Source organism: Fundulus heteroclitus, chromosome 15 (assembly GCF_011125445.2).
Source record: "Fundulus heteroclitus isolate FHET01 chromosome 15, MU-UCD_Fhet_4.1, whole genome shotgun sequence".
Lineage (NCBI taxonomy): Eukaryota > Metazoa > Chordata > Actinopteri > Cyprinodontiformes > Fundulidae > Fundulus > Fundulus heteroclitus.
The window spans coordinates 24,179,378-24,206,244 of NC_046375.1; the positions used below are offsets into that span (position 1 = coordinate 24,179,378).

Consider the following 26,867-nt stretch of genomic DNA (forward strand, 5'->3'; position numbering starts at 1 on the left):
CTGCATTGTTGATGGCTTTGCAGCAATCCCTCATACTGAGCATGCTTGAAGCGACAGTGGAAAGAAAAACTCCCCTTTAACGGGAAGGAAAACCTCCAGCAGAACCAGGCTCAGTATGAACGGTCATCTGCCTCGACCCACTGGGGGTTAGAGAAGACAAAGCAGAGACACAAAAAAGCACAGAAGCACACATTGATCCATTGATCTACATTATATGGTAATAGAAGGGTGATCTGCCTCCCCTGGATGATGCCACAGCTAACAGAACGTCAGAAGAGAAAAATGACAGAGAACAAAAATGTAAAAGTTGAAATAACAACAAACAATGCAAATTGGAGAACAGTAGGAGAACTCAGCAGAGTGAGAGAAATAGACCCTGATGTCCTCCAGTAGCCTAAGCCTATAGCAGCATAACTATAGAGGTAGCTCAGGGTAACATGAGCCACTCTGACTATAAGCTTTGTCAAAAAGGAAAGATTTAAGCCTTGTTCTCTGTTAGGAACCTACGGGTTGTTATAGACTACCAAAGAATAAATATTTGGAAGGCTCAGTAGCTGTGAAGAGTTAATCATTGCAACATACCATAAATATGTTTCTAGCAGAAAACAATTCTGCTAGAAATCTCACTGATCAGTCGAGTTAAAATCTCCACTACTCTCTATCCTAGACACTTTCATACCTCCACAGGTATATCATCAGGACCAACTGCCTTTTCACTCTTCATCCTTTCCAAAGCCTTTCTGCACTTTAATTATTCTTTACTTCTTTCTGGTTCACAATGGTCACTTCTTCTACTCTTCTACTCTTCATTCTCTCTCATTTTTCTCAACCATCAACTCTTCCCCCTTACTCTCACACTTGTTGCACCTGTCAGTACATTTCCATGTCAATTCTTGATCATTCTAATCTGCTGAACATCCTTCCTCTCTCTGCTTCTTTACCTCACCAACCTGTAAAAATCCTTCTCTCCCTCCTTTTTGTCCAACCTATCATACAAGTACTCTCCCACCTGCCTCCCTGATAGCATTAGTTGTAGTGGTCCAGTTTCAACTCCTCCCTGAAAGCCACACAACTTTCTTCCTTTTTCAGCTTCTACCATCTTCTACTCTGCCTTTATCTTCCTCACCATCAGAGTCATTCTACACTCCACCATCCTGTGCTGTCTGACAACAGTATCACCAACCACTACCTTGCAGTCACTTCACCTTCACCATTTCTCTTCCCATCTACACACAGCTTGAGCCCTGCTCCTAAGCTTCTAGCCTTACCTTTCCAATTGATCTCCTGAACACACAGAATGTCCACCTTCCTCCTCTGCATCATGCCAACTCTCATTCAGACTCTCTAGCTTTTCCTGTCACTAGTCCAACAAAGTCCCTACTCTCACTTCTAGACTCTTGTCCTTCCTCTTCTTTCTCTGCCTATGGACATGTCTTCCTCCTCTTCTTCTTTGCTGACCAACAGTAGCCCAGTTTCCACCAGGATCTCGTTGATCACCGGCACTATTGCAGTCATTGATAACCTGAGCCCTGACCAGTCTGGTATCAATATTATTAATTTGCATTGTGATAAAAAAAATTGTTCCACAATTTCCCCATTGTGAGACAATAAAGAAATTTCATATCTTATCTTATCTTATAAAATGAAGTCAATTCAAGTTTATTTGTATAGCACATTCAGCAGCAAGGCATTTCAAAGTGCTTTACATCATGAAAATATAAAAACATCATAAAGACAACGAAGCAGTCACAGTTTGTTAGATCAGGACCAAACATTCAGTTGTATCAAGTGAAAACATCGATACACATCAAATATGTTGGTCAATGGTCCCTTTATTACGGGCTGAAAACAGCTCTATTAGCAAAGGTTTTGTTCAGATGCTCTTCCTGACACAACCCTCTGCATTTATCCGGGCTTGGGACCGACCCAAAAAGGACACAGGACACTGTGGCCACCTTTGAGGCTGCATTAGTGTGTTGGTTAGCTAAACTAGTAATTATAAAAAGTACAAAATGTCAAATAACAATATAAAACTGAATACAAAATGATTTGTTTTTCATTGTTATTTTTTTAGAGTTCTTTTTGTTTTTCTTGTTTTGTGTTTTCTAGATTTCCTTGTATTTGTTTTATTTACAGATTGTGACATATATTTACATGAGAACATACTTGGAGTCAGGAATGTGATCCAGTGCTTCTGATAGCCTGGAGGCCTGTTTGCCTACTGGCCTCTATAAGGAGGACGTCTCCTATTTTCATGGGAGCCTCCGTTTTTATGGTGGCCTGCATGTGGGTACAGGCCTGGGTTTGCACTGAAGCCTCTGTTAGTATTCTGTCTCCTGTGTTCATGCTGGGGGCCTCTAACCTCATGAACAGCCCTGTTTCTCTGAGGCCCTGATTGCCTGGGTGCCTCTGTTTGTTTGGAGACCTCAGTTTTCATGGAGGCTTTAGTTTGTGTGGCGGCCTCTGTTTGCGAGGAAACTTTAGGATGTTGGTTTTTCAAAGCAAGGTTTAACTCTGCGGTCAGTTCTCCAACCTGACTCTTCAGAGATGTGATTGTTTCCTGCTGTTCTTTGAATCTGGAGGCTTCTTGATAGTTACTCCTCAGCTGATCCTCATATTTGGCTCTCAGCTGCTGTTCTGCTACCAAAGCCTCTGCTAGCCTCTCACTGTTCAAGGCATTTTTTTCTGCCTGCCTCCTAAAAAACTGAAGCTCATTCAGAACGCTCTCATGGACCGTAACTTTGGGAATGCGTGGAAATCTTGATGCACCTGCAGTCTGCGGTGCAGCAAGTGTTTCCTGCTTCTCCACTTTCTCTTCACATTTCAGTCTCATGTGGCGTTCATGTTCTAAACTTTTTTCCAGTTCTTGGATCTGTTCCAGCTGTGCTTTGCAATCAACCTGAAACTTGATTCTTCGTTCTCTCTCCTCGTGAAGATCAAAGACCTTACCTTGCAGCTCCTGTTTAAGATCGTCCACCTGCTGCGTGAGATCACTGATACGTTTGATTGCCTGTTCAATGTCCAACGAGGGAGGGATCACCGTAACAGCTGAGGCGTGTTCAGGCATCTTGTCACTCTTAAAGTACTGGGGGTGACGAGCCTCAGAGCTTCCAGTGGCCTGGGAATGTCTTGGTTTTCTCTTGTGGGCTTGTGAGTTGGAAGCCACGTAGTAAACTGGGGCCTGGATGTGTGGCCGCTCTGCTTGTTGGCATCGGCCCTGGAAATGCTTAGATTGGTGGTATGAGTGAGGTGCCTGAGAGGAAGTAAAGGCACTGAGGTCTTTCCTTGGTTTTTCTGACCTTGGCGATGGTTGGATATCTTCTGAGTTGAGAGACCCAGAGTCAGCAGAGAAAGATGAATCCTGCTGGACCTCCACTGAAGGAGGAGTCTCAGATCCAGCAGAGGGACCAGATTCCCCTTGGATCTCTGTACCATCTGGCTGGGTGGGATGCAGCTCACTGGTACCGTCACTGCCATCTTCCATAGGGAAGATGATTGCATCGTAGTCGACTTGGATGTCGAGGTCGACCATGTCTACCCATGAAAGCGTTTGCTCCATGTCTAACTTTCTGTAAATCAGATATAGTCGCTTCTCTGAAAGGCGTCTGATATCTGAGATCGAATTCTCGCTGTTTGGCTAAGATTCGAACGTGCTCTCTCAAAGGTGTACTGTCACGATGAAGGTCGGGAACAGTGAAGGAAAACCAGCTTGGTGTTCAGTAGTAGTTAAGATTCTGTTGATGTCATAGTGATGTCATCAGCTGTGATGTCATAGAACACTGTGATGCTAAACATTCTAATGGAACATTCTGTGTGCAAGATGACACAGAGCAGAAGACAGAATAAACTTTATTATGGTTTAAACAATATATTTCTAGGTAATGTCAGTTTGGTTGTTTTTTATTTTACTGAGTAGAATAAACCTTTTAAAGAGGGAGTTGAGAACTTCCATTAACTCAGTCTTATATTTCTAAAGATATCATCTTTTCAATATTTTGGCTATATAATAAATCCCAGAGTTAATAGATGAAAGTTAAATTTATAAAACATTTTGTTCATGTACCTCATTACCCTGAAGTCTGGCTTGGGTCTTGACAACCGTTAGGCGGCAGAAGAGACACAGTTCTTCTGATCCTGAGATCCAGAAAAGTCCAGTTTCTCTCCTTGACACAGATACCCAGCTGAAACTGTGCAAGGCCAAAAGTTCACTGTCCAAAAATTTATTAATTGGTCAAATAAATGTGTACATATAAATATGATAATTAAAATTAATACATGACAAAAGTATATGTTTCCATGATAACATAAATAATGTAATAATTTATCAAATGCACCAATCAAAAATTCAATTAAGAAATTGTTTTATCAAACTGAATTAATGATATATTTAAAGTGTAAAGTGACGGAAATAATTAATAGTTTTTTTATATTCAAAGTATTGTGTTGCACGTATCTATCGTCCTTTTAACCTGCTTAATCCACCCAGGATTGCCTAACTCCAACAGGGGAGTCAAAGACGGAGTTTTGCCTCACCAAATAAGGGTTGGGTGTAACAACCATTCATATATGCCTAGTTTCATATTTTCATTTGTTTACATTAAGTGCACAAAAAACATCTAGAATTGTGATGAGAATGGAAAAGCCGCATTTATCCTATGACATTTATCCTAACCATCTACGGATAGAAGACCTTCCTATAAGTAAGACACAATTTCGATCAAAACACACTTAATCACAGACAATGTAAAGAATTAACAACAACATCCTCTAAATCACAGATTAAAACATGTTCTTAAAAAAGAAACATAAAAGTTCTACTAGTTTAGAACTGCCAACCATAGAAGACAGGTGAAATAAAACAATCTATGGGTTCAATGTTTAAGAAATGAATTAATTTTAGTACAAAGGACTATTTTTTCAATTCAAGTCGTCTGCATTGTCCATGGCTTTGCAGCAATCCCTCATACTGAGCAAGCATGAAGCGACAGTGGAAAGAAAAACTCCCCTTTAACGAAAGGAAAAACCTCCAGCAGAACCAGGCTCAGTATGAACGGTCATCTGCCTCGACCCACTGGGGGTTAGAGAAGACAGAGCAGAGACACAATAAGAGAGACAAAAAAGCACAGAAGCACACATTGATCTAGTAATCTGTTCTACATTAGATGGTAATAGTGGGTGATCTGTCTTCTCTGGGTGATGTCACAGCTAACAGAACGCCAGACCAGGTGTACCTACTATGAAGAAAAAAGAGAGAGAGAACAAAAAGTTAAAAGCTGAAATGATGACAAGCAATGCAAAACGGGAGAACAGTAGAACTCAGCAGAGTGAGAAAAATAGACCCTGATGTCCTCCAGCAGCCTAAGCTTATAGCAGCATAACTATAGAGGTAGTTGAGTGTAAGCTAAACAAAAGTAGACAGGGAGTTGGTTCCACAGGAGAGGAGCCTGTCTATCCTGCAGAACAGTATTTCCACAACGTAATAGTTTCCCCCACCAACAGGCCATGAAGTTCTGTTTAGTGCCGTCTGATCATCAGAGCACCTCCCCCCACATGTTTGCTGTGTCCCCTGCACGGCTTGTGATAGACTCTAAACAGGGGTTCTTTCAACAGCGGCTTTCTTTCATCAATGCCACAATGGTAGAGTGCATCAGATTTTTATTTATTTTTTGTCCTGTAGAACATTTTGTACAACAATCTCCTCTATTCTTCACGTGTCTGGGCTAAATTGTTGGATGACAAGACAGAAGATTTTTCTTTTGAATCAAAAGATTTTAGCCTGGCTATTTTTTTTGCAAAAAAGGCATTCAAAGTCTCCTGCAAGCATGTGGAAACATGTGTTGCTTTCCAATGAAACCAAGGTTAAAGCTTTTTGATCATATTTCCAGAAAGTATGGTTTGTGTAGGATCAACACTGGACATAAATAAATCAAGCATCACACACACAGTTAAGCATAGCATTGACAGTGTCATGCTTTGACACTGAGCGTGTCAGAGCATGACAGCTTTGACAGCTTTGGCTTTTCTGAGCGTTGTCCTAAAAATACATTTAAAAAAATTATAGATTTAATGGGGTGCATACAAATGCAGGCACATCATTCTCTGTCTGTGTGTTTTTCTGCAGATTTTTGCGGGCTATAATTGGAAAAAGTTCCTAAACGGTTTATTATTATTTTTTACATCTTGTCATGGAAGTAAAAGACGAAGATAGTGCAGGTGAAATAGCCAAGGAAGACTCGAGCTCTACTTTTACAGAAAGCACTCATTTTACCCCTTTTTTTTTTTTTTTTTTGAAACCTGAGCGCTCACTGATGACCTCTCCAGGGTCACGTTCTCCTCGCGGTTGCGACGCAGCCCCGACGTCTCACGCGGGGATTTCTGCGTGTCGCGTTGCCATGGAGACCACTTTGTTTTCCCTTCCCCACAAAGCACAGCCTTCCCCTCACACCGAGTGAAAGGTTGTGCTTTGGTGTTTGGACAGAAACGCCAGTGAAGGAAAAGCGGGACCAAGCGTTGGCTTGTGGATGATCAGACAGAGGTTTTTCAGAAGAGGGTAACAACTAGCTAACCTGTGTGTCCGCCCTGAGCGCAGGTGGGTCACTCAGAGCTCTGTGAGCTCTCCTAACCTCCATGTTTTACTCTTTTATAGCTTGACGCGGCGTTTAAATGCTCCCACCAGAAAGTTTTGTAAGTGAAATGATTTGAAAAGCAACATGTCTGTTTTGTGCTTAGGTTAAGAGCTGGTTTACTCACGTTGAACCTTTTCTTTTTGTGTTAATACGGAATAATGCAGCTTTCGTTTTTGTCATAACAAAATGTTTTGAACAGAAATATACAGAGTCATGCTTAGAATCTGAGCCCTTTCAGCTGCTCCCTTATTCAGGGGTAAACTTGCACACAGACTGTGTCCTTTCTTGCACAACCGGGATTCGAACCCACATCCCCCTGAATTAAGGACCTCTTGACCACAGCGCAAGGTAGGCTGCGTCCAGCCTCCAGCGGTAATTTGCAGAGAGGCACATAGAGCAGTTTAGGTCCACTAAACAACATAACAGTTGTTAGTCTTCCTCTTGCTGGAGTACACAGAGAACCCAGCCATGGACAGAGAGATGATGACATAAATCTAACCAAAACAACAAAACGTGACAGGCATTAAATAGAAATTATTTAAAGAATATAATAATATAAAAAGGAAACTCCTAAACAAAAAACCAACAGAGAAAATAGAACTATGAGACAAGACCTGTCGAAGAATACAACAAGAAAAATAATCAAAAACATTAACCTAAATTAATATCATATCTAAAAAAACCTCCAAATCGTGACACCAACCCCAATTTCTAAATCCCATATTATTTATTAACCGATATTTAAGGATGACCAGGAGAGCCGCTAAAAAAAGAAATACAACCATTTCAAATGTAACATTTACAATTAGAAATCCAATATGTCCCTGAGCACTCTGACAACCAAGTTAAACCAATCACAGTTGCTCTTCAAACGTACGCAGCTCTCTCATTGGTCAGACAGCCACAGTGGGATCACAACACGACCGTAGGGGGAACTGTGCACGTCACAGAATTCTTTCTGCTGCACCAGAACAGGCTCCCAAAAGCTAAAAAGAAATAGCGTCCTTAGCTTCTAAAATGCTTTGTTTATCCTACTAAAGGGCATTATCATTTAACATAAAGCTAAGTGTAGCGCGTGTCGTTTCTAAAATTCCAGAACTTATTAAATATATTTTGAATCCCTTTCAGTTTATCATAAATAGATATTAAAAATCTGGCTCTTGTTGTGCTTAAATAAATGATCAAGCCTGTCCTGTGCTGACAGATTTATTATCTCTTCTGCATTTAAGATAAATTGTAGGAAACTACGTTAAGAACACTGCAGCTCCACTAACTTAGAAACTACATAAGAAGTAATGCAGGACTGGGAAGTTTCATCAAGTCTTTTATGTTGGCATTAGCAGCTTTTGCAACAACATGTGTGCTTTTGTTTCAGCCACTCAGGTTAACCCAGCCGCTGGGAGTCTCATCTGCACCTTTTTTTTTTTTTTTTTTTCTTCAAAAAATGTTTCCATCAAGCTCGCAGGGAACGGCAGAATGAGCTGCGCGTTGGCACAGGACCGCCTGGAGGTCCTTCAGATCTACCGCCTGCTGCAGTGGGTCCATAAAGGAGAGAAGGCGGAGATAGAGAAGATGGTGAAGCTTGGCGTGAAGAACCTCATTAACCTCAAGGAGCCACGGGACGGCCTGGGGGTGCTTCATCTGGCAGTTTCAACCAAAAATAGCGGTGATGGCCTTCATTCCTGCCCTGCCTGATAGTAAATGAGCCCTTTCGTGCAAACAAGGACTCGGGTTGCTTACTACAGCCGAGCACCATGTAATTGTTTAAAATGTGTCTTATTGAGTTCAGTTTTATGACATCCAAAAGCAATCACGCTGCACCATTTCTATTTATATATAACTGGAACGTTGTAGTTATTATATTAAGGTAATTTGATTCACCGTGTAGAACCTCAGAAACTCTACACTACGTGATTAGTTTGTTTTGCGGTACAAAGGAATGAGCAGAGACATGCATGTTAGCCCTCAGACCAGGGGAACGTGGCAGCAGACTAGCAACACCATGGATTCTTTTCAACATCCAATCATCCTGTGTTTGTTCCACAGGCGCGGCCTCTCAGCTCCACGTCCGTCTGAGTGTCTCTGTGCTTTCTCCTCACAGACCTTGTTGACCTCCTCCTCTCCCTCGGCGCGCATCCCGACGTCCAAGACCTGCGGGGCCGGACGCCTGTCATGCTGGCTGCCGAGATGGGGAACGAGGAGATTTTTGCTCTGCTGCTCCAGAAGCAACCTGACATGAGGCTGGTGGACGCCGAGGGCAAAGGTGCGCACATATAGCGGGAACGGCGATAGTCGGAGTAAAACTTTCACACAGCGCGAGCGTTGATTCAGGTTAGCGGGGACACAGGTCGCAGGTTGTAGAACGGTGGAAAAAAAGAGGTGGAGAAACGCTCGCGGTCGCTCGTGTCACAGGGGGTATATACAGTTAATGCACTCATCGTCGGCATTGGCAGCCATATTGGTTTTGGACTTTTGGATATGTTCTTTATCTGCTGCTTTTCTTCTGGGTTGACAGTTTCAATCGTTGTTTCTAAACAGCTAGATGCAGAGGTTTAAATGTATTTATTGTCGGACAATTAGGAATGCCCACAAGACATGGATTGTCTTATAGGACCCATCATCAAACCTCTGGCTGAACTGTGGCCCCTCGTTCTTCAGAAATAGTAGCATTGATTTAAATGGTAGTTTTATGGTAAAGAGCCACTTTGGAACATGGTGCAAAAGTTTTCAATAAGCTTGAGCTCAAGGCTACTCCAGACATCGCTATAGGCTGTAGATGTTAGCTATATGCTTGATCTGCTCCAGGGATTCCCATACTTCTCAGTCTGTGACCCCCAGAGTAACGGTGCCAGGGACTGGAGACCCATTTTTTGGCTTGGGGTACATGTCCGAAAAACGATGGCGCACTTTCACAATCAAGCAATATCTTGACATACCAAGCAGATGTTTCCTGCTTACCCTGCTACATTCTGGTCTAAAACATTGTAAAAGTTCCAGAAAGTCTAAAATCTTAAACAACATTAAAATCACATTTTTAACACGTTTCTGAGTTATTTTATTGGACATTTTGGATATACCTGTTCTAACATAGCATATTTAAGTTTTTATTCATGGAAAGTAGTATTTTTTCCCCCATAAATGTACAACTTTTTAACATCAGAAAATATGTCAAATTAGTCTAGAAATTTCTGAATTATTTTTTTTTTGTGAGAATTTACTCCTCCCTGGCCAATAATTTATTTTCTTTTATCTACGATGGCCCTAAATTCTTATGTACTGTCGTAATATCCATGGATGTTTGAAGCATAATGAAAGTGTGCGCACACAATGGATGCACTGAATAAAATCCAATGATACTCATAATACATTTAAATGTTAAGGATTACTGTTATGTTTCAGTGTCATTCTAATCAGATGGGTGAGAAATATGAGACTATTCCAGGATTCATTGTGGAGATGGGGGGGCAGTGAATTGAGTTACTGAAATAAATTAGCTTTTGAATCATATTCTAATTTATTGATTATGACTGTATATAAATATCTGGTTTCAGAGCCTTGAGAACGTAGCTGGATACAGATGTGTATTCTCATGTGACCTTTCTTGTCAGGTGTGGTCAGCTCAATGCCCTGCGTTACCTTACATCTCTTGAACATGCATGGAGCTTCTGTTTAGATATTCATGAGAAAAAGAAACAATCCCATGAGATAACCTAAAGCTGTTCTTGTTTTAATGGCTGCCTCAACTACAGTGTATCCAGATCTCTGTTGATTTTTGTAAACAATATAAACACTCTATTGCATGCTCTGTTTTGTTATATAGTATGAGTTCATAAGTATTACTGTCTGAGGTCACTGTGAATGTGAGTCAGGCCCCACAAACCCCACAACTAATTACAGTTCAAGCCCTCATGGTGATCCTCTCATGTGAAACCTGCTCAGTAACCTGATGATGCTGCTCACTCCCCCGAGGCGCGTTCAGTCAAACCGCACCATTCACATCCGAGTCTTTCCTTCAAGCGTTTCGTCAGTCACACGTTTGCAATTATCAAGTTCGAAAGAATCAGAATGATAAAACATTAGCAGCTGATTGCATCCAAATCCAAAAATGTAGGCACCTATTCCGTGAAGGCCGCACTTGAATTGTAGAGGAACTTGCAAGGAGGGAGACATTGGTTTTAACAGCTAGTTTAAGGGTTTTATTAAAATAACTGTTCAATGAAAATAATAAAACCAGAATCAAGAAGCGATTGACGAGTGATCATCCTTTAGTCAGTAGTGCAGGTTGTGGATAGTTTTGAAGAGGTGTGTGAGCAAATGTTGACCTGTGCAAACAAGATAAAAATCCACAGAACTAGAGAAAAGCTCAAACGTCTGCAGTGTGAGCTAAATACGCTCCAAATACACTTTGGGCCTCATTCACGAAGCTTGCGTACGCACAAAATGAGGTCTAAAACTAGGGTAGGTCACTTTCCACGCAAAATGGTTGCAAGAGCTTAGAAACAAAGTGGTCAACTCATTTTTTTTTTTTTTGTGAGTTGATATTACTGTATATAATAGTGTTATATACATTAATATCAGTTCTTTGTTACTGCAGAGCGATATTGCTAACAGCTGTGCCACAGTTGAACCCTGTTTCACATACATGACCCAAACATAGCTTGTTACCACTGAATCAATGATAAGGTCCAGCGCTCTTCTGAATACAGTACTCTATTGTGTTTCCATCGGTGTTTCACACTCCCCTGATTTTGAAGGCTTTTCTTGGCACCAGATCAAAGGCTTTTTCCAGCTTCAGAGATGTAGCTCCGACAAGCTTATCACCAGAGATCATACCTAACATTATTTGTATTAAAGAAGTCATTCATGTTCCTTTTTCCTCATTGATATTATTTCTAAGTACCCCCATTCTTTGACCTCTGCGATCATAAGTTATAATTCGTTTGATGTGTGCGTATAGGGAGTAATCTGAGTGGGAAAAGCAGTGAAGAGGTGCTTCCAGTAAAAGCAGACACATGGAAGCAGAGTTTAAACAGAAAAATAAAGTATACCAGATTGAAACATGAGTACTTTTATTTCTGTCGGAGATACATACCTGCTTGTATGTCCCGCTGGTCTTTACATGTTTAGTGCAATGTCCTCATTTACCAGCTGTTTTACACATACATGTACAGTGCCTTGTAAAAGAACAACGTGAAAAACACAAAGTAGTGAATCATTATGTAGTGGAAGGGACAATGATGCAAATTTTCAAATTTTTCCATCCCATCTCACTGAGCTTGAGCTGTAATACCAAAAAAAATGGAAATATGTCACACTCTAGATGTACATACTCCACAAACTGTACTGCAGCCAAAGGCAGTCACAGTTTTTTCAGATTTTTATGTTGTAAACATTAAAAATGGCCACGTATAGTTTTGCCTCCACTTGTCAGTAATCTATTGTGTGCTGTTTTACAAAAAAAAAAAATCAAATTTGAATCAATGAAGTTTCTAGTTGCAATGTGATAACACATGAAAAAGTATGATCTAAGAATGTGGTAAATAATTATTTGTACTGCATATTATGTACGTTGGTGTCCATATATTTTTTACTTTAGAGCTTGGCATGTTTTGCTAAATTAAAAAAAAAATGCCACCTATACCTAGCAGGAAACCAGGGAGAGTCTCAAAACACCTTACCCATGGTGAGGGCTGACTTTTCTTCTTTTTTTTCGCAAAGTCCAAGTATAAATGACACTTGCATCCTTTTTATTTTGGTTTTGTCTCTCATTTGCGATTCAGGCGTGCTGTTCTACTGCAACTACCCCACCAAGCGTCACGCCCGCTGTCTACAAGTGGCTCTGAAGAACCAGGCTGATCCTAACAATGTTTCGGCGGAAGGGGTTCATGTCCTCAACGTGATGTGCGAAAAAGCTGACGAGTGTACCCCCTTGTGTCTCATCCTGCTAGATGCTGGTGCAGACCCCGATGCAACAAATGAGGTCCAAATAAAAAAATAAAAAAACAAGACAAAAACTCTTTAAGTGGTGGAGAAAAGGCCAAGGAAGTGTTTAAACACATGGAGTGTGTGTGGGTTCTTCTCCTCAGGGAACTGGTGTGACAGCGTTGATGGAGGCAGCCAGGACAGGCTCCCTGCCGGTGGTCCGAGACATTCTCAGGAGGGGTGGCAACCCCAACGCCCTGGATAAAAAGTGCTTCAGTGCAGTGCACTATGCTGCCTTGAGTGGCTCCTTTGAGGTACAGCAGCTCCACTGGAACTTCTTCTGTTATGTATTAGACACAGTTATGTAGAAAGGTTGCCTAAACGTTGCCATGGTGACCTGCAAACCACCACCATAAACCTCAATGTCTTTTATTTGGGACACAGTGTGGCAAATAATTGTAAAGTGGTAGGAAAAGGATACATTGTGTTCAGAATAATTTTATAGTAAAAATCTAAAAGTGGGCCATCCATTGTGCTCCGCCTGAATCAATACTGAATCAAACACGGTGTTCTTCTTTCTGCTTATGAGGCAGGTTCTGATGGGAAAAGCAGGCAGAGAAAAGCTGAATCCCAAAATCCCGCCTGACCTTATATTTTTCTCATCCAAACTTTGTCTTCTCAAAACGATGTCCGGCATCCCAACTCAAAAATGAATCCACAAGAAATGCCTTCAAACTCAAGGGAGACCGGGACTCTGATTAATGTTTACCCTTTAATAATCAGCATAAATAATGTGTTCTGAAGGTTGTTCCCAGTCAGAGAAATTTATTTTCATGTAGAGTTAGTTTTCATGTTCATTCAAAGGTTTGTTTTTGTTTCTCTGTTAATGGGGTTTCTGCAATAGCACGCCAGCTAACTTCCTGTGTGCCACTCTGTAGGGCATTTGAAGCCGAGCGAAGAGCAGACACAGCGGCTTGTGTTTTATTTTTCTTTAAGCAAAATGCAGTTTCTGAGCTGTTGTAAAGTGGGACAATCATAGACAAAGAAATGAGATTGAACATTTGATCGCACATAATCGAGGCGGGGGTTAGTCTGGGGTCTTTTACGCACCCTCTCTGCTCACATGATCTCAAATCAGGTTAGGCTCTGCCGCAGTTATTGTCATGTTTCCTGAAGAAGAGGGAGAAGAGTGGCTTGACGGGTTGAGTAGTTGTCTTGCAATTGGAAGGTTGAAGGTTTGACTCCAGCTTCACCTTGTCACACGTCGATTAACCTCAAGTTGCCTACCGAGCTGTGTATTGTGTATGAATGTGTGTGGGTTAGTGAGAGCCATTGGGTGAATGTGGCTCTAGTGTACAGCGCTTTCCGTGGTCAGCATGACTGGAAAAGTGCTATATAAGTTCAGTCCATTTACCATTTAGGTGCTTGGGTTTGAGGTCTAACTACCAATAATACATTTACAAATGTGAGCTTGGTGTCTATTTTCAAAACTCCAACATTATAGTCGTGTTTATTTGCATAAAGAAAAGTCTATTGTGCCAGTAGTCAGATAAGAGAAGGAGAATTGTTACCTCGCTGGTGATAGCAGCCATGTTTTCCACTGTTTAGGCCACTGACTCGTTTCTTAACCAACTAGTTGAAAGCTGGTCGTGTTCTTCACTGATTACACCAAGTAGTTATTTTTATTGATGCATCATTCTGCAGCCTAAGCGCGTATTTTCCAGAAAATGTTTTTCTGTATGCTCTATTTTCTTTAACAACAACAACAAAAAATCTTCTATTAACTGCTTTTAAAAGGTTTATTGGATATAATAATAATAATAATCAAACAGCTTTAAATGTCCCTGCGTCACCATGGTTATGCTCAGTGTAAGTCTTCCAAGATAGCCAATGTGTACTTTGTGGGATGTGATTGCAAACACCCCAATAATCATTATAGAGCAGACCTTAGTGTGGTTAATGATACACATAATCCTTACTTATATGTAATAATTGCTGATTGTAAATCAAAGTGTGGTTTTGATAAATTAACAAAACCTGCTCATTCCTGCTTTTAAGCATTGAAACCATGTCACTAGCAGGTTTGGAGTATCCATCGTCCAATAGGATTTTTCTACGGATGATGAGAACGATCAGTTGTATTTATGAGACTAATACGTTTCTAACACTCTCTTAAAGGTTAAGCTGCTCAGCCTTACAGTACCACAACCAGGATCTTACATTTCAGTCACGCACCGAGCGTGCTTTAGATTTGGTCATCTGTGAAGTGTAACTCTGTAATGTTTTGCGTCCTCCAGGTCATTCAGGTGCTGTCATCGTTCGCAGCAGAAATGGGCGTGGTTAACCTGGATAACTGTACGCCGTTACACTACGCCGCTGCCACCGGCAATGCCAACTCCTGCAAGTTCTTAGCACAGAGAGGTACTGTGTGACCTTGCAAAGCATCTAAAATTTCATTGCAATAAACTGAAGCATTTCTGCCTCCTTGGAAGAGAAGTTAGGTCTCTGGACATGTCCTCCAGAGCTTTAAGGATTCTGGTTACAGCGTGAAGAATAGCCCTTTTGTATGTTGGGATTGCAAGCCTATATCTCTGCTTTGATGCATGTGGAGCCAGGAGAGAGGAAATTAAATCAAACAGGAATATGCAGCTGGAAACGCAGTCCCAAATTAAATTAGGTAATGTGACCGAGTGTTTTCATTTTTCATAGAACTCTGCTCTGTGTTCAGGTTGTAACCCTAAGCTGAAGAACAAGGAAGGTTTGCTGCCGCGTCAGATTGCCAAAGACTCTGGTCACAAAGCAGCAGCCAAGGAGCTGCGCAAAGCAGAGAAGCAATTTGGGAAGGGCAACAAGTCCAACAGTGGCACCTTGATGTCAGATCCCTGGGCCCTGACCCTTCATGATTGGTCAAACGAGCACGAGGCGGAATTAGGGGAAGCCTTTGGGGACAAATTGGCCGCAGTTAGCACAGAGACCTTTCTGTCAGTGTTGGAGGAGCTAAACGCTCCGGTTGAACTAGCCCAACTGCACACGGTCGTCTCAGCCCACGACATGAAAGGAGAGGGCGTCGTCAACGTGACTGACTTCATCAAAGGTGTGAAATACATCAAGAAACCGTTCCGGCTTTCTGTGTACGTGTCCCAAAAGAAGAAGAAAGAAAGAGGAGGGAAGGGGGGCAAGAAGAAGAAGAAGGGATTTGTCCTCCCCATGCCCATTTGCACCCTCGTACCAGAGCTCAAGCCCAGACGGCCTGACGGAGGCCCTCCTGACTTCATGATCGAGAAGTACCACAATTTATCAGACGTTCGGCGGTTTGACCACGACCACCCTCCCATCCATCCCATAGTCAACGACTCAGGGTGGTACATCGAGAAGCCAAACAAAATCTACATCAATGTCAACTACTGTGTGAGGAACGGAGATCTGGAGTCTCTGGACCTCGCCTTCAGTCAGGGAGTGCCTGTGGACGCTCAGGATGAATATTACAAGAGCCCACTGATGGAGGCCTGCTCCAGCGGCAACTACGAGATGGCCCAGTACCTTCTGAGCAAGGGGTGAGTAGCAGACAGCTCTTCTCAAGGTTTCAGTTTATGTCTCCCCCATTTCCATGGTTTATCAATTCAAAAACAAAACTGACAGCTATTATCAAGTAAGAAAAAACAAAATGTATTTTATTAAACTTTTGTGTAATAGACCAGCACAGTGCCTTTGTGGTTAGGCTACTTTAGCCTGATGCCCCTAAATAAGAGCCAGTGCAGCGTACTGCCTTCAGAAGTCACATAGTTCCCCTCAGTGTAAATCCAGGTGATCTGTGAAGGCTTTAGAGGTTTGTTAGAGACCAACAGCGTCACGGAGACCAGAGGACCCGGCAGACGGGTCAGGGAGGAAGTCCTGGCGACATTTGAAGCTGGATCACATTATGAAACAACATCTCAAGCTTTGGACATCTCACATAGCTCTGTTCAGTCCATCATCTGAAAAGAGGGACAATACAGCTGCGAACCTACCCAGACAATCAGTGGTAACTCTGGAGGAACTGCAGAGATCCACAGCTCAGGTGGATTCAACAAATCTGGCCTTTATGAAAGAGCGGTAAGAAGTCATTGTTGAAAGAAAGCCATGAGAACCCCAGTTTGCTGTTTTTTTTTTTTATCCTACATGAATAACAGTGTGGTGGAAAACTGACACTGCACATGAGATGTAGGGATGCTTTTCTTCAGCAGGGGCAGGGTAAGTGGTTAAAAGTAAGATTGCTTGTTGGACCCTGCAGGGGAGTGACCCTAAAGACTGGTTTAGACGCTGCACATCTGTGTGTGGAAACAGCTCAATTCAAGTCCAGGTCTAATCAAATTAAGATTCTGTGATAAGATTGAACTATTGCTGTTCCCAGACACTCTTCATCCAGTTTGACTAAGCTTGAGCTGCTCTGTGCAAAGCAGCCCTCACAATACCTTGGTCTATTACATAAAAATTCAACTTAAATATTATGGATATAACTGTATTTGTAGTAATATGAGTACTGTTGGAATGCTAAATGTTAAAAACAAGTTCCCACCTGCATCTGACAGGGCGGACGTCAGCCTGTGTGACCAGTTCTTTTGGACGCCCCTTCACCATGCGGCTCACGGGGGACATTTGGAAATAGTCGAGCTGTTGGTGAATGCCGGGGCCGAGGTCAACGTGACGGCTCTCAGCGAAGGCACGCCGCTCATGAGAGCCATCGAGAGCTCCAGCTTCTCATGTGTGGACTTCCTCATCAAGGCTGGGGCCAGAGTCAATGCAGAGAGCAAGAAAGGTCCGCCTCAGTCCGAGCTGCCTGTAGTTTAGATGAACAACATGTGCTTTAAACTTATGTTGTAATGCGTCGATATAGGTTGTATTCTTCTGCATAGTGATTTCATAACAGCCAAAGGTGTATGCCTACAAGTTCTGCTCATGAAAACACCCAACGACTGTGTTCATACAACTCAGTCTTTTTTCCTCCCAGGACAAAACTGCCTGGAAATTGCCAGAAACTTTGGAGATCCAAACATAGTGCAGCTGTTAGAAGACATGATGAGCTCTCTGCCAGAAGCCAAAGCAGCAAAAGAGTCGGGCGGCAAACAGAAACCTGCCAAAAAGAAGGTACCCAAGTAGCTCCGCCTCTTCACAGCACGGCACACGGAAACCATTAAAGCGGCTGGCATGAAACTTCTTTGGTCTTCTGTTTAATGTGTGTATGACGTGTATCACAGTGACGTTTGGTGTTGATGGTTTAGGAAATGTTTCGTGACAGAAAGGCTTTGAAAGCATTGCGCTGAAAAGGTTATTTCCTTATGCGGCATGGGAGGATGCACTCTTTCATATTATGGCTTCTAAGTACAAAGTATAAGGACATTCCCAACCTGTTTTGGGATCTGATGGCTTTAGACAGGCATTTATTAGAGAGATTGCCTACATCCACAGTGGATGAGTGAATAAATAGGTTTCAATTTTTAAAAATTCAGCAAAAAGAGTAGATATAGAACGGTTGGAAATGTTCTTCATCTGTTTTTCATCACGATGTAATTCTAGCTGGTGGCTCTGAGCCCGTTATCTAACAACACATGTTCTGTGGCCTGCTTATCTACACTTTAATCATGTAGAGCTGCCCCTTTAAAAATATACTGCTGCAAAAATATCCTTCCTGTAGGGATTTTTGAGTTAGGTTGTTTTTTTATACGCAGTCTTTAGAGCCGTTTCTACATGGCCTGTAATGGTTTGATGTAAATGTTTGAAAGAGTATTCTTCGTAATTTTTACTGATAAGGGTTTTGTGATTTAAATCCAATACTCGGGGAAAGGATTGGATTTGAGTGTGACACTGTCTCCATCGAGAGGACATGCTGCTGCATCTCACCAAACTTAATTCAGTTTAAAGCTAAATGTCATATGGAGATTCTTTCAACATAGAGTGGTACAATTCAAGTTTTGGTCTGATGATGCTGGCTTACAGAGAAAGAAAACCAAAGTTCAGATTCTCAGAAAATGGGAATATTCCATAAGACCAATATAAAACAATCTTTAATACAGAAATGTTGCTTCACTGACAAGTGTTTTAATTCACTGTTGGTGTTTCTGCATCTGTGCAGCATGGCATGGAGGCGCTCAGCCTGTGGTTCTGTTGAGGTGTCCAGGAAGCCCAGGGTGCTTTGATAGCTCTGGTGTCTCTCATCTTCCAGTTGACTACTTCATAGAGTCTCTGTGGGGTTTAGATGAGGCCGATTTGCTCCCAGTTGGCAATGTGGGTCGCTGCCAAGTCCTGCTGGAAAATGAAATCAGCATCTCCATGAAGCTTGTCAGCAGAAGGAAGCGTGGGGTTCTCTAAAAGTTCCTGATTAATGATTGAGTCTGGACTTTAGTGGACCTAAGCCAGCAGATGACATGGCACCCTAATTCCTCACTGACTGTGGAAAATTCACTCTGGACGTTAAGTGACATGGATTCTGTCACTACTCCTCCAGACTCTGGGACCTTGATCTCCAAATGAGATACAAGATTGACTTTCATCTGAAAGTTTGAACCACTAAGAAAATGTCCAGGGGTCTCATTTATAAAATGTTGCGTAGAATCCATACTAAAAGTGTACTTAGGGCAAGAAAGTGAAAATGGTATACGCCAAAAAGATTCAGATTTATAAAACGATGCGCACGCACACCAGCACGCAATTTCCCCTTCTAGAGAACAGCTGTATTTGAACGTTTGCGTACCTGGTTCCGCTTCATGTTCTGCCCTCTATATGCCCTGATTCAACCGTAAATGGTCAATGCAAAGCCCCTCATGATTGTTAATATGTATATAAATTAATCAGTTTCAATTAATGGTGAATTAATTTTTCACCATGGTGATGTGGCAACCACGGAGAAAAAGCAAAGAAACTTTGGGAAAATCTCACAGAGAGGCGTTCATTAATTTTCTAAATCAGAGGTATAAGCACATATGTTACCCACATTAAAAGAACCCGTTAAAAATTAAATCAAAGCAGGAGGAATGCCCCCACTCCCGCAAAAAAAAATAAAATAAAAAAAAATCCTCATGCAGTTTGGCTGCAACTCACCACTTTACTGTCTGCAAGGCCAATTTCCCCCGTCTCCAAAATGAGCGTACGCCTGGGTCAGAGTTACTGTGAGGGCCGTGCATTTTCCTGTCAATTTATTTTTTCTCTAGATCCCAACTTTTGCGTGGAAATTGACGTCCGCAAGTTTCAGGCCCGATTTTGTGCGTACGGAAGCTTTATAAACGAGACCCCTGTTCTTTTTCTCTTTAGCCCAGGTAAGATGCGGCAGACATTGTGTCCTGGTTCCAGAGTGACTTAACAAAAGGAAGGCAACAGTTTTAGCCCGTGTCTTGGATACCTTGCTGTTTGAGAGCTCTTAAAGCTCAGACTCCAGTCCGGTCCTTAGAAGCTTGGCCAAACTCTTGAATGGGCTTTGCTTCCCCATCCCCTGAAGGCTCCGGCTATCCCTTTTCTTACCACACGTTTTCCTTCCACTCAACTTTCCAATATTAAAATTAGAGACAACACTCTGAGAACATCAAACGTCTTTAGTAATGATGCCTACTTGTGGAGAGGATGTCAGTGACTGCCTGCGGGATAGCTGTCTCATCAGCAGTGCCTGTCATCCTACTGGCCAAAACAAAACGTATGTGTTGAAATCATTTTTATTGGTCTTATTTAAAATTCTCATTCTCCGAGAACCTGACATTTTGGTTTTCAGATATCACCCGACTACCGTATGAAATATATCGTTCGCTGTTTGCTGAATGTATGGGTTTCACTTTTTGAATTCAGTCAATGCAATTAAATATTTATTTTTGAAAATACTCTAATTATTGAGGTGCGCTGTGCAGGGATAGCTGGAGCCTCAATCCGGAGTAAAACGCCGCTTTGAATGTCAGAGAAGCAGGCGTCAGCGCTAACAGTGAGCCGAGAGCAGCTTGTGCAGGTGATTTACGTTGGAGCAGACAAGTAGCTGACGCAGGGACTCCGTGGAATCGATGCAAATCACCTGAAGCTAGGCCTAGTTAATATGCCGGCGCAGACAAACAGCCTTCAGCTGCAGTTCAGCCCAGAGCCAGCGAAGACGAAGCGTGGAGCGAGTCAGAGCAGCCGCAGCTTCACCAGGAAGTGCACCTAACCAGGCAGTTCGTCTTCAGGCAAGAAACACCTTCAGTGCAGCTCTCTTGCATTTATTTCTGTAAACAATCATTATCACCGATAATTAACAGCTGAGGTAATAATTTGTTTCCCAGCATTGGTGATGTAGCTCTCAGAGGCGAAGACGCTAAAAGCAACAAGGGAAATATGCTGTGCGTGCCTTATTTTTTGACCTTTTCGGATCCGGCTCTTCACATCAGTTCTTGGCGATCCCTCTAGGTGGCGACCACACAGGGGGCTGTGCAGAGCAGGACCATGACTGGGACATCATCAGCGAGGACCCCCACACAGACTAATTCCCAGAGCGTCGTCCTGCACAACAGCAGGATCACTGCAGGAAAAGCTAACACGGTGGACGTCAGCTTCGTGCCAAAAACCGTACGTCTAGTTACACTGCTGTATCATCTGCCTGCACGAATAAACAAGCTTTTACACATAAACTAAATGAAGGACTATAATCTGTGTTTTGTACATTTTGACCTAAGGAGTCTCTCTCACATAGCCCTGACAGCCCTATGATGTATCTTCTAGTGTTGTGCCTCTTGGTAACCGTCACCCTGATCCCTTTTTGTCTCAGGTTTGGGGTAAACCGCCCACCACCAGCCAGCTGATGGCAAACATAGAGAGACGAAAGGAGCGCCTGACCCTGGAGGTGGGCTTTGATGACTTGCTGATGCCTTTCAGCCAGCGCTTCCAGGCGAGGATCTTGGAGATAACAAAACCACGGACTAAACTGGAGGAAAGCCAGAGACAGAGACAAGTGTCATAATGATTTTACTCGTCTTATCTTGTCATCATTGTTGCCTATTTGTATGTTCTTTTTATTCCTGACATATAGCATGAAAAGAGACATCAGCTGTCCGGCCTTCGCGGGGATGTGGGATTGTCTTAACAGCTGAATCACAAAACTATTGAGATAATGAGAATGCGAGGAACCATGTGAAAATAAAAGTTTCTTTACTTTTTCTGTTGTGTATCTTAAGCAGAGGGATCGATTTTGTCTTTCTGTATTTAGATTTTAGGATCTTCTCTTAGTGAGCCAGCTTCCAGTTTGAGTACAGAAGCTGACACAGTGTCCCGTTTTACAGTCCCTTGCCAAGTAATTTTTACCCCTACATGTTTTTTTCTTACATTTTCTAATGCCATATTATTATTATTACAGATTGTATGTGATGGACCTCCTCAAAGCCCAACTCAGAGTACATTATTGTAAACTAGAAGGAAGAGAACATAAATATCTGTATATGTTTTACAAATAAAAATGTATTTAGATTCCAAAGAATTGAGCTCCAGCCCCCCTGAGTCCATACCTTATAGAACCACTTCTACTTCAATTACAGCTGCAGGTATATTTGGACATGTCTCTACTAGCAAGTCTAGCCAAAGATTCACAATTGGATTTAAATCTGGACTTTGACTAGGCCGTTGTAACACTTATACATGTCTTTGATCTAAACCATTCCACTGTAGCTCTGGCTGTGTGCTCAGAGTTGCTCTGCTGAAAGGTGAACCTCCGCCCCAGTCCCAAAGCCTTTTGCAGCCTTGAACAGGTTATCTTCCAACACTTACCAGCTTTTCTGTTTGTTCTGAAGAGAAAAGCTGTAGTTTAGGTGGGTGGCCATGTCCTGGTAGTTGGTGCGTCATGTTCTTTCGACTCCCAGATGATGGATTAAACAGAGCTCTGTGAGATGTCCTAAACTGGGGATATTTTATTATAACGTAACCCTGCTGCTTCAACCCTCTGAGGCCTATCAAATTACACACAGGTGGACTCTGTAAGGTGGCGTCTGATTCGATTTTACTTAACTATAAAAGACTATGTGGGTGCTGAATACAGATGCTCACGACGTTTTTAGACGTTTAGTTAAAAAAAAAATGGAATCATACGTACATTTTATTCCACTACACAAGTATGTCTTCTTTTGCCCTAGTTCTCCAAGACAGAGAGATTCATCCATGTGAGGTCTCTTCCTGTAAAAAAAAAAAAAGAACGCCATCATTCACCTCACACATCCTTGTAATGAGGGACTTAACCAAAGGGAATACCTAATGGAGTATTTCATCTTTTTTTTTCCCACTGGTTGCTACGATTGTTCTCTCAGAGCACCTGAAGTGTGAGGGTTTCCTTTCAGAAGTACCACATTCTGACCAGTAGGTGATGCTGTTTGGCAAATCTAGTAACGCAAGGGTTTGGCTGTTTATTAGGGCTGTTAGATCAAAAAAAAAAAAAAGAGAGAGAGAGAGAGAGAGAGAGAGAGAAAGAACTTGGAGGGAGCTCTCCCTTCTAGCACAGAAAGAGATCAAAATGGCAGCCCTGAGTTTTTGCTGCTCTCCCGTGAATCGCTCTGATAACTACAGGGCAGAAATCCGCTGCACGATACGCCAATTTACCTGCAGGATGTTAAAGACCACGCCTCCGCTCTTCGTGTTTTACATGCGCCCCAGGTGCATAAATCATTGTGTTTTGCATCAAGTTTTCTTTTCTACTGCACATATTAGGAATAATCCCCAAAAACGGGACGGGTTTCCTGGGATAAACCGCACAAACGCAGCCACGCTCATCATCAGCATCATCAGCATCAGCACCATCTCCAAATAAAATTAGTTTGCAGTGTCTTCAAGATCCACAGGGACGCAGTTATATAATCAGAAAATACTGGCAGAGGAGGTGGAGGGAGGCGGCTTTAACGGATTGTTCAAATATACATAGGCACAGCCAGGGTCACAAAAAGGATGAGAAGAGGGAGGGAATGAGAGAGACAACGACATAAACCAAGCATAAACACATGTGATGATATGCTGCAACAGAAGCAGAGGCGGTTAAAAAAAGAAGCGCAAAAACAAGGCTAAAAGCCCAGCAGGGCCATTCATGATGACAGCCGAGGGATGAGCGACGGAGAGAGCGCCCACAGTGAGAACTGGACCTGAGGGGAGGAGATGGAGGGAGAAGACGGAGGAGAGAGAAAGAGAGCGGCAAGAGGGTGACTCAGACGAAGGCGAGGGAGCACGGTGGAGGGATGGAGAGGGGGAAGAGTGGGCGGGAGGAGAGGACCGGGGCTTTTCTAGTAGCTACAATCAGTGGCCACACAGGTTAGAGGGAGTAAACAAGGCTAGCTGCTGGCTCTGATTGTTGGCTGTGACGCAGTGTGCCATTCAGGGCGTGGGCTCAGGCTTATATGGTCATGCAGTATCTGTGCCTGGGTGCGCGGCGCCGGGGAAGTGTTGTCATTGGATACGCTTTCAGACCACAAAGCTATATGTGTCAGACACCAAAAGAATTTATCATTGTCATTGAAAAGCCCTCAAAACAGCAGCTGCTGTGTGACACATTGTAATATGGCTGCGTATTTAGTATGCACGGGGAGGCTGGAGAGACTATGCATGTATCCATTTCTGAATGGGTCCATGCACCAGGTATAATATACAAAGACTTATGGAGGGTATTTTTCACTGTTTAAGAGCTTTTTTCACTGATCATCTCCCCTCTGTGCCCTCCCCCCATCCCTCTGCTTAGCCTCAGTCTGAGCTACAATCAATGTGGGTTGCAGCCAGCAGCACTGCAGTCTCCCAGCTCTGGCCCTGCACCGCTTACTCAGCACAACGAATCCTTCGCCTCCCAAAAACAGCCCTCCGAGTTACACACACACACACACAGGCACTCTAAAAGACTTCATTATAGCCCTTGACCTCACTTTATGGCAAGGTAATATTCCTTATTTTCTGTCGTAGCGTTGCTTACGTAAAGCTTGCATGAACGCAGATGTGCTCACACATGCATGTAATCCGATAAAGACATCCTTCAGCTAAAGTTCATTTATACACAAGTTCTGCATGTCTCACTGTGTTCACCCGTACACAGGAATGTGCAAAAAAAAAAAAAAATCAACAACAATAAATACTCAGTAGCTTGGAAAAGTATTCATAACCCATGGGCGTTTTTTTATTTTCCTTTTTAGGCAAGGCAACCAATAGTTACAATGCATTTTATTGGGACTGAGCTATTTGAGAAGTAATGAAGCAATGAAGAATAAACTTGATTTAATCCTGGACTTTGACTGGGCCATCATAGCACATTGTTATGCTTTGATCGAAAACACTTCCTCATAGCTCTGGCTAAAAAATGTTTGGGTTGTACTATTGGAAATGGAACTTCTTGTGTCTCTGTTTCAACAATGGCTTTCTTCTTGAGCCCTTCCATGAAGGCCAGATAAAACTTATTGTGTTGACAGATTCTCCCACCTGAGCTGTGGATCTCTGCAGGTCCCCCAAAGCCTCTTGGCTTTTTCTATGAATAATGTTCTCCTTGGCCAGCCTAAAGTTACCTACAGTGTTGGTAGGTTTGCCGTTGTGCAAAAACCTTGTGTACCACAATCGGCTAATGAAGTGTGCATGAATTGGGGGGGCCTCTGATGTCAGTCTGGTCCACTGGAATGGTTTTAGAATGTCGCAGTAAAGGGGGGCTCGAAAGAAAAACACGGCAGGCATTTTAGATTTTCATTTGTAAAAAAATATTGAAAAACTTGTCGTTTTTCTTCCACTCTAAATTTATGGACTGCTTTTTGTTTATCACATAAAGTCCTAGTAAAATACAATACATAACATACATAATACACGTGCTAATGTGACAAAATTTGGTGGGGTAGGAATACTTTTGCAAGACACTTTATAATGAGCACATCTTAACTTTTCGAAGGTTTAAATCGCAGCGTCCAAGTGGCTTCGCTGTCAGTGTTGTAGAGCAGACACCATGTGGTATATTCCTGATATAAAACGCCTTGCAAATATTCAGTGCAAATATTCAGTGAAAGCACTGTGTGGTAAAGCTCTGCTGAGCAAAACAGTGCAGGCGTTGTGCAGATGCTGCTGTGCCATGCATTATTGATGAAGTAGTCTAGTGTAACTCTGGTCTGAATCATCGTGCTACATGTGACACAGGAAGAGGATGCATGTGAAAGCATTTTTCCTGTTTGTCTGTATGCCTTACTGTTGTACAGGTCACCCTATAGAGTGAGTGACATGTCTGATAGCGTGCACGTGTGTTGGATTGGTTCATCATTCACAAGAGCAGTTTGATCTTTTTATCTTTCTGAGCCGTTGATTCCATTTTGCTGCAGGCCTGGAACTTTTAATGTAACGATATTGATTTAAATTTCATACTGAGACAGACAATGCAGGGTGGTAAACAGAAGCCTTGGCTCACAAAAGCAGCCCAGTCCCTGGGAAAGGAACCAAAAGCCAATACTATTATGATCTGACAGGATGGATTACAGCTGCAGAATCCTTCATATTTTCTCTGCTTTGCATTCTGAAAAAGTGGCAATAGTAAAAATTGTTGTCAGAGGATGCGTTGTTTTCTAAACACTGATGTCATAAGTTAATATTGTTTTCTAGGGATGCAGTAGCAAATGGGGGCGACTCACTAGTGTCAGACCCTCAAACTAATTTTGGTATCAACGATAACTTAAATAAAGGAAAGTGTCCAAACCAACCAGGCTCTACATGAATAGGTAATTGCCCCCTATACCTAATAACTGTCTGTGCTGTCGAGTGTTTTGCAGTAACTGTCAAGTCAAGTCAGGTTTATTTGTTTAGGATATTTCAGCAGCAAGGCAATTCAAAGTGCTTTACATCATAAAAACTTCATAAACACATTTAAACGGTCCAAACATTAAACTGCATCAAGTGAAAATATCAATACACATCAAATGTGTTGGTCAATGTCGCTGTTATTATGGGTCAAAAGCAACTCCAAACAGGTGGGGTTTCAGTCTTGATTGAAAGAAACTCAGTTTTCCGGCTGATTTGCAGTTTTGTGGAGCACTAAATGCTGCTTCTCCATGTTTGGTTCTAGGTATGCAGAGAAGACCAGAACCAGAAGATCTGAGTGGTCTGGAGGGTTGATACGGCAACAACGGGTCTTTAATGTATTTTGGTCCTAAGCCATTCAGTGATTTATAAACTAACAAGTATTTTAAAGTCTATTCTCTGAGCTACAGGGAGCCAGTGTAAGGACTTTAGAACTGGGGTGTCAATGACCCTTGTATCCCTTTGGAGGAGTTTGGGGCCCCAGTCTGATTGAGGTCATGCTGCAGCAACACAACCAGATTAAAGTCCAGACTTAGACTAGGCTACTACAGAAACTGT

The 26,867-nt window shown here is 42.4% G+C and overlaps 1 protein-coding gene across 3 annotated transcripts; it reads left to right on the forward strand.

Moving 5' to 3' along the window:
* The first annotated feature begins 6,357 nt into the window (after positions 1–6,357).
* Positions 6,358–21,702, forward strand: LOC118566243 (ankyrin repeat and EF-hand domain-containing protein 1-like). 3 transcript variants are annotated; one of them, XM_036147694.1, is made up of 11 exons: positions 6,358–6,589; positions 8,092–8,292; positions 8,728–8,889; positions 12,407–12,606; positions 12,713–12,862; positions 14,846–14,969; positions 15,277–16,102; positions 17,117–17,343; positions 17,536–17,672; positions 20,943–21,101; positions 21,301–21,492. In XM_036147694.1, the coding sequence occupies exons 2-11, from the start codon at positions 8,103–8,105 to the stop codon at positions 21,490–21,492; spliced, it is 2,367 nt and encodes a 788-aa protein (XP_036003587.1). In that variant the 5' UTR covers positions 6,358–6,589; positions 8,092–8,102. The 3 variants fall into 3 exon arrangements, with proteins under 3 accessions (XP_036003587.1, XP_036003586.1, XP_036003588.1); XM_036147693.1 differs by having other exon boundaries at positions 6,359–6,589; positions 8,085–8,292; XM_036147695.1 differs by lacking the exon at positions 6,358–6,589 and having other exon boundaries at positions 8,103–8,292; positions 21,301–21,702.
* Positions 21,703–26,867: the final 5,165 nt, after the last annotated feature.

Coding starts and splice junctions, on each gene's coding strand:
- LOC118566243 (XM_036147694.1), top strand. CDS start 8,103: ATGAGCTGCGCGTTGGCACAGGACCGCCTGGAGGTCCTTCAGATCTAC. Junction 16,103..17,116: donor CAGTACCTTCTGAGCAAGGG/GTGAGTAGCAGA, acceptor TGCATCTGACAG/GGCGGACGTCAGCCTGTGTG. Junction 17,344..17,535: donor CAATGCAGAGAGCAAGAAAG/GTCCGCCTCAGT, acceptor TTTTCCTCCCAG/GACAAAACTGCCTGGAAATT.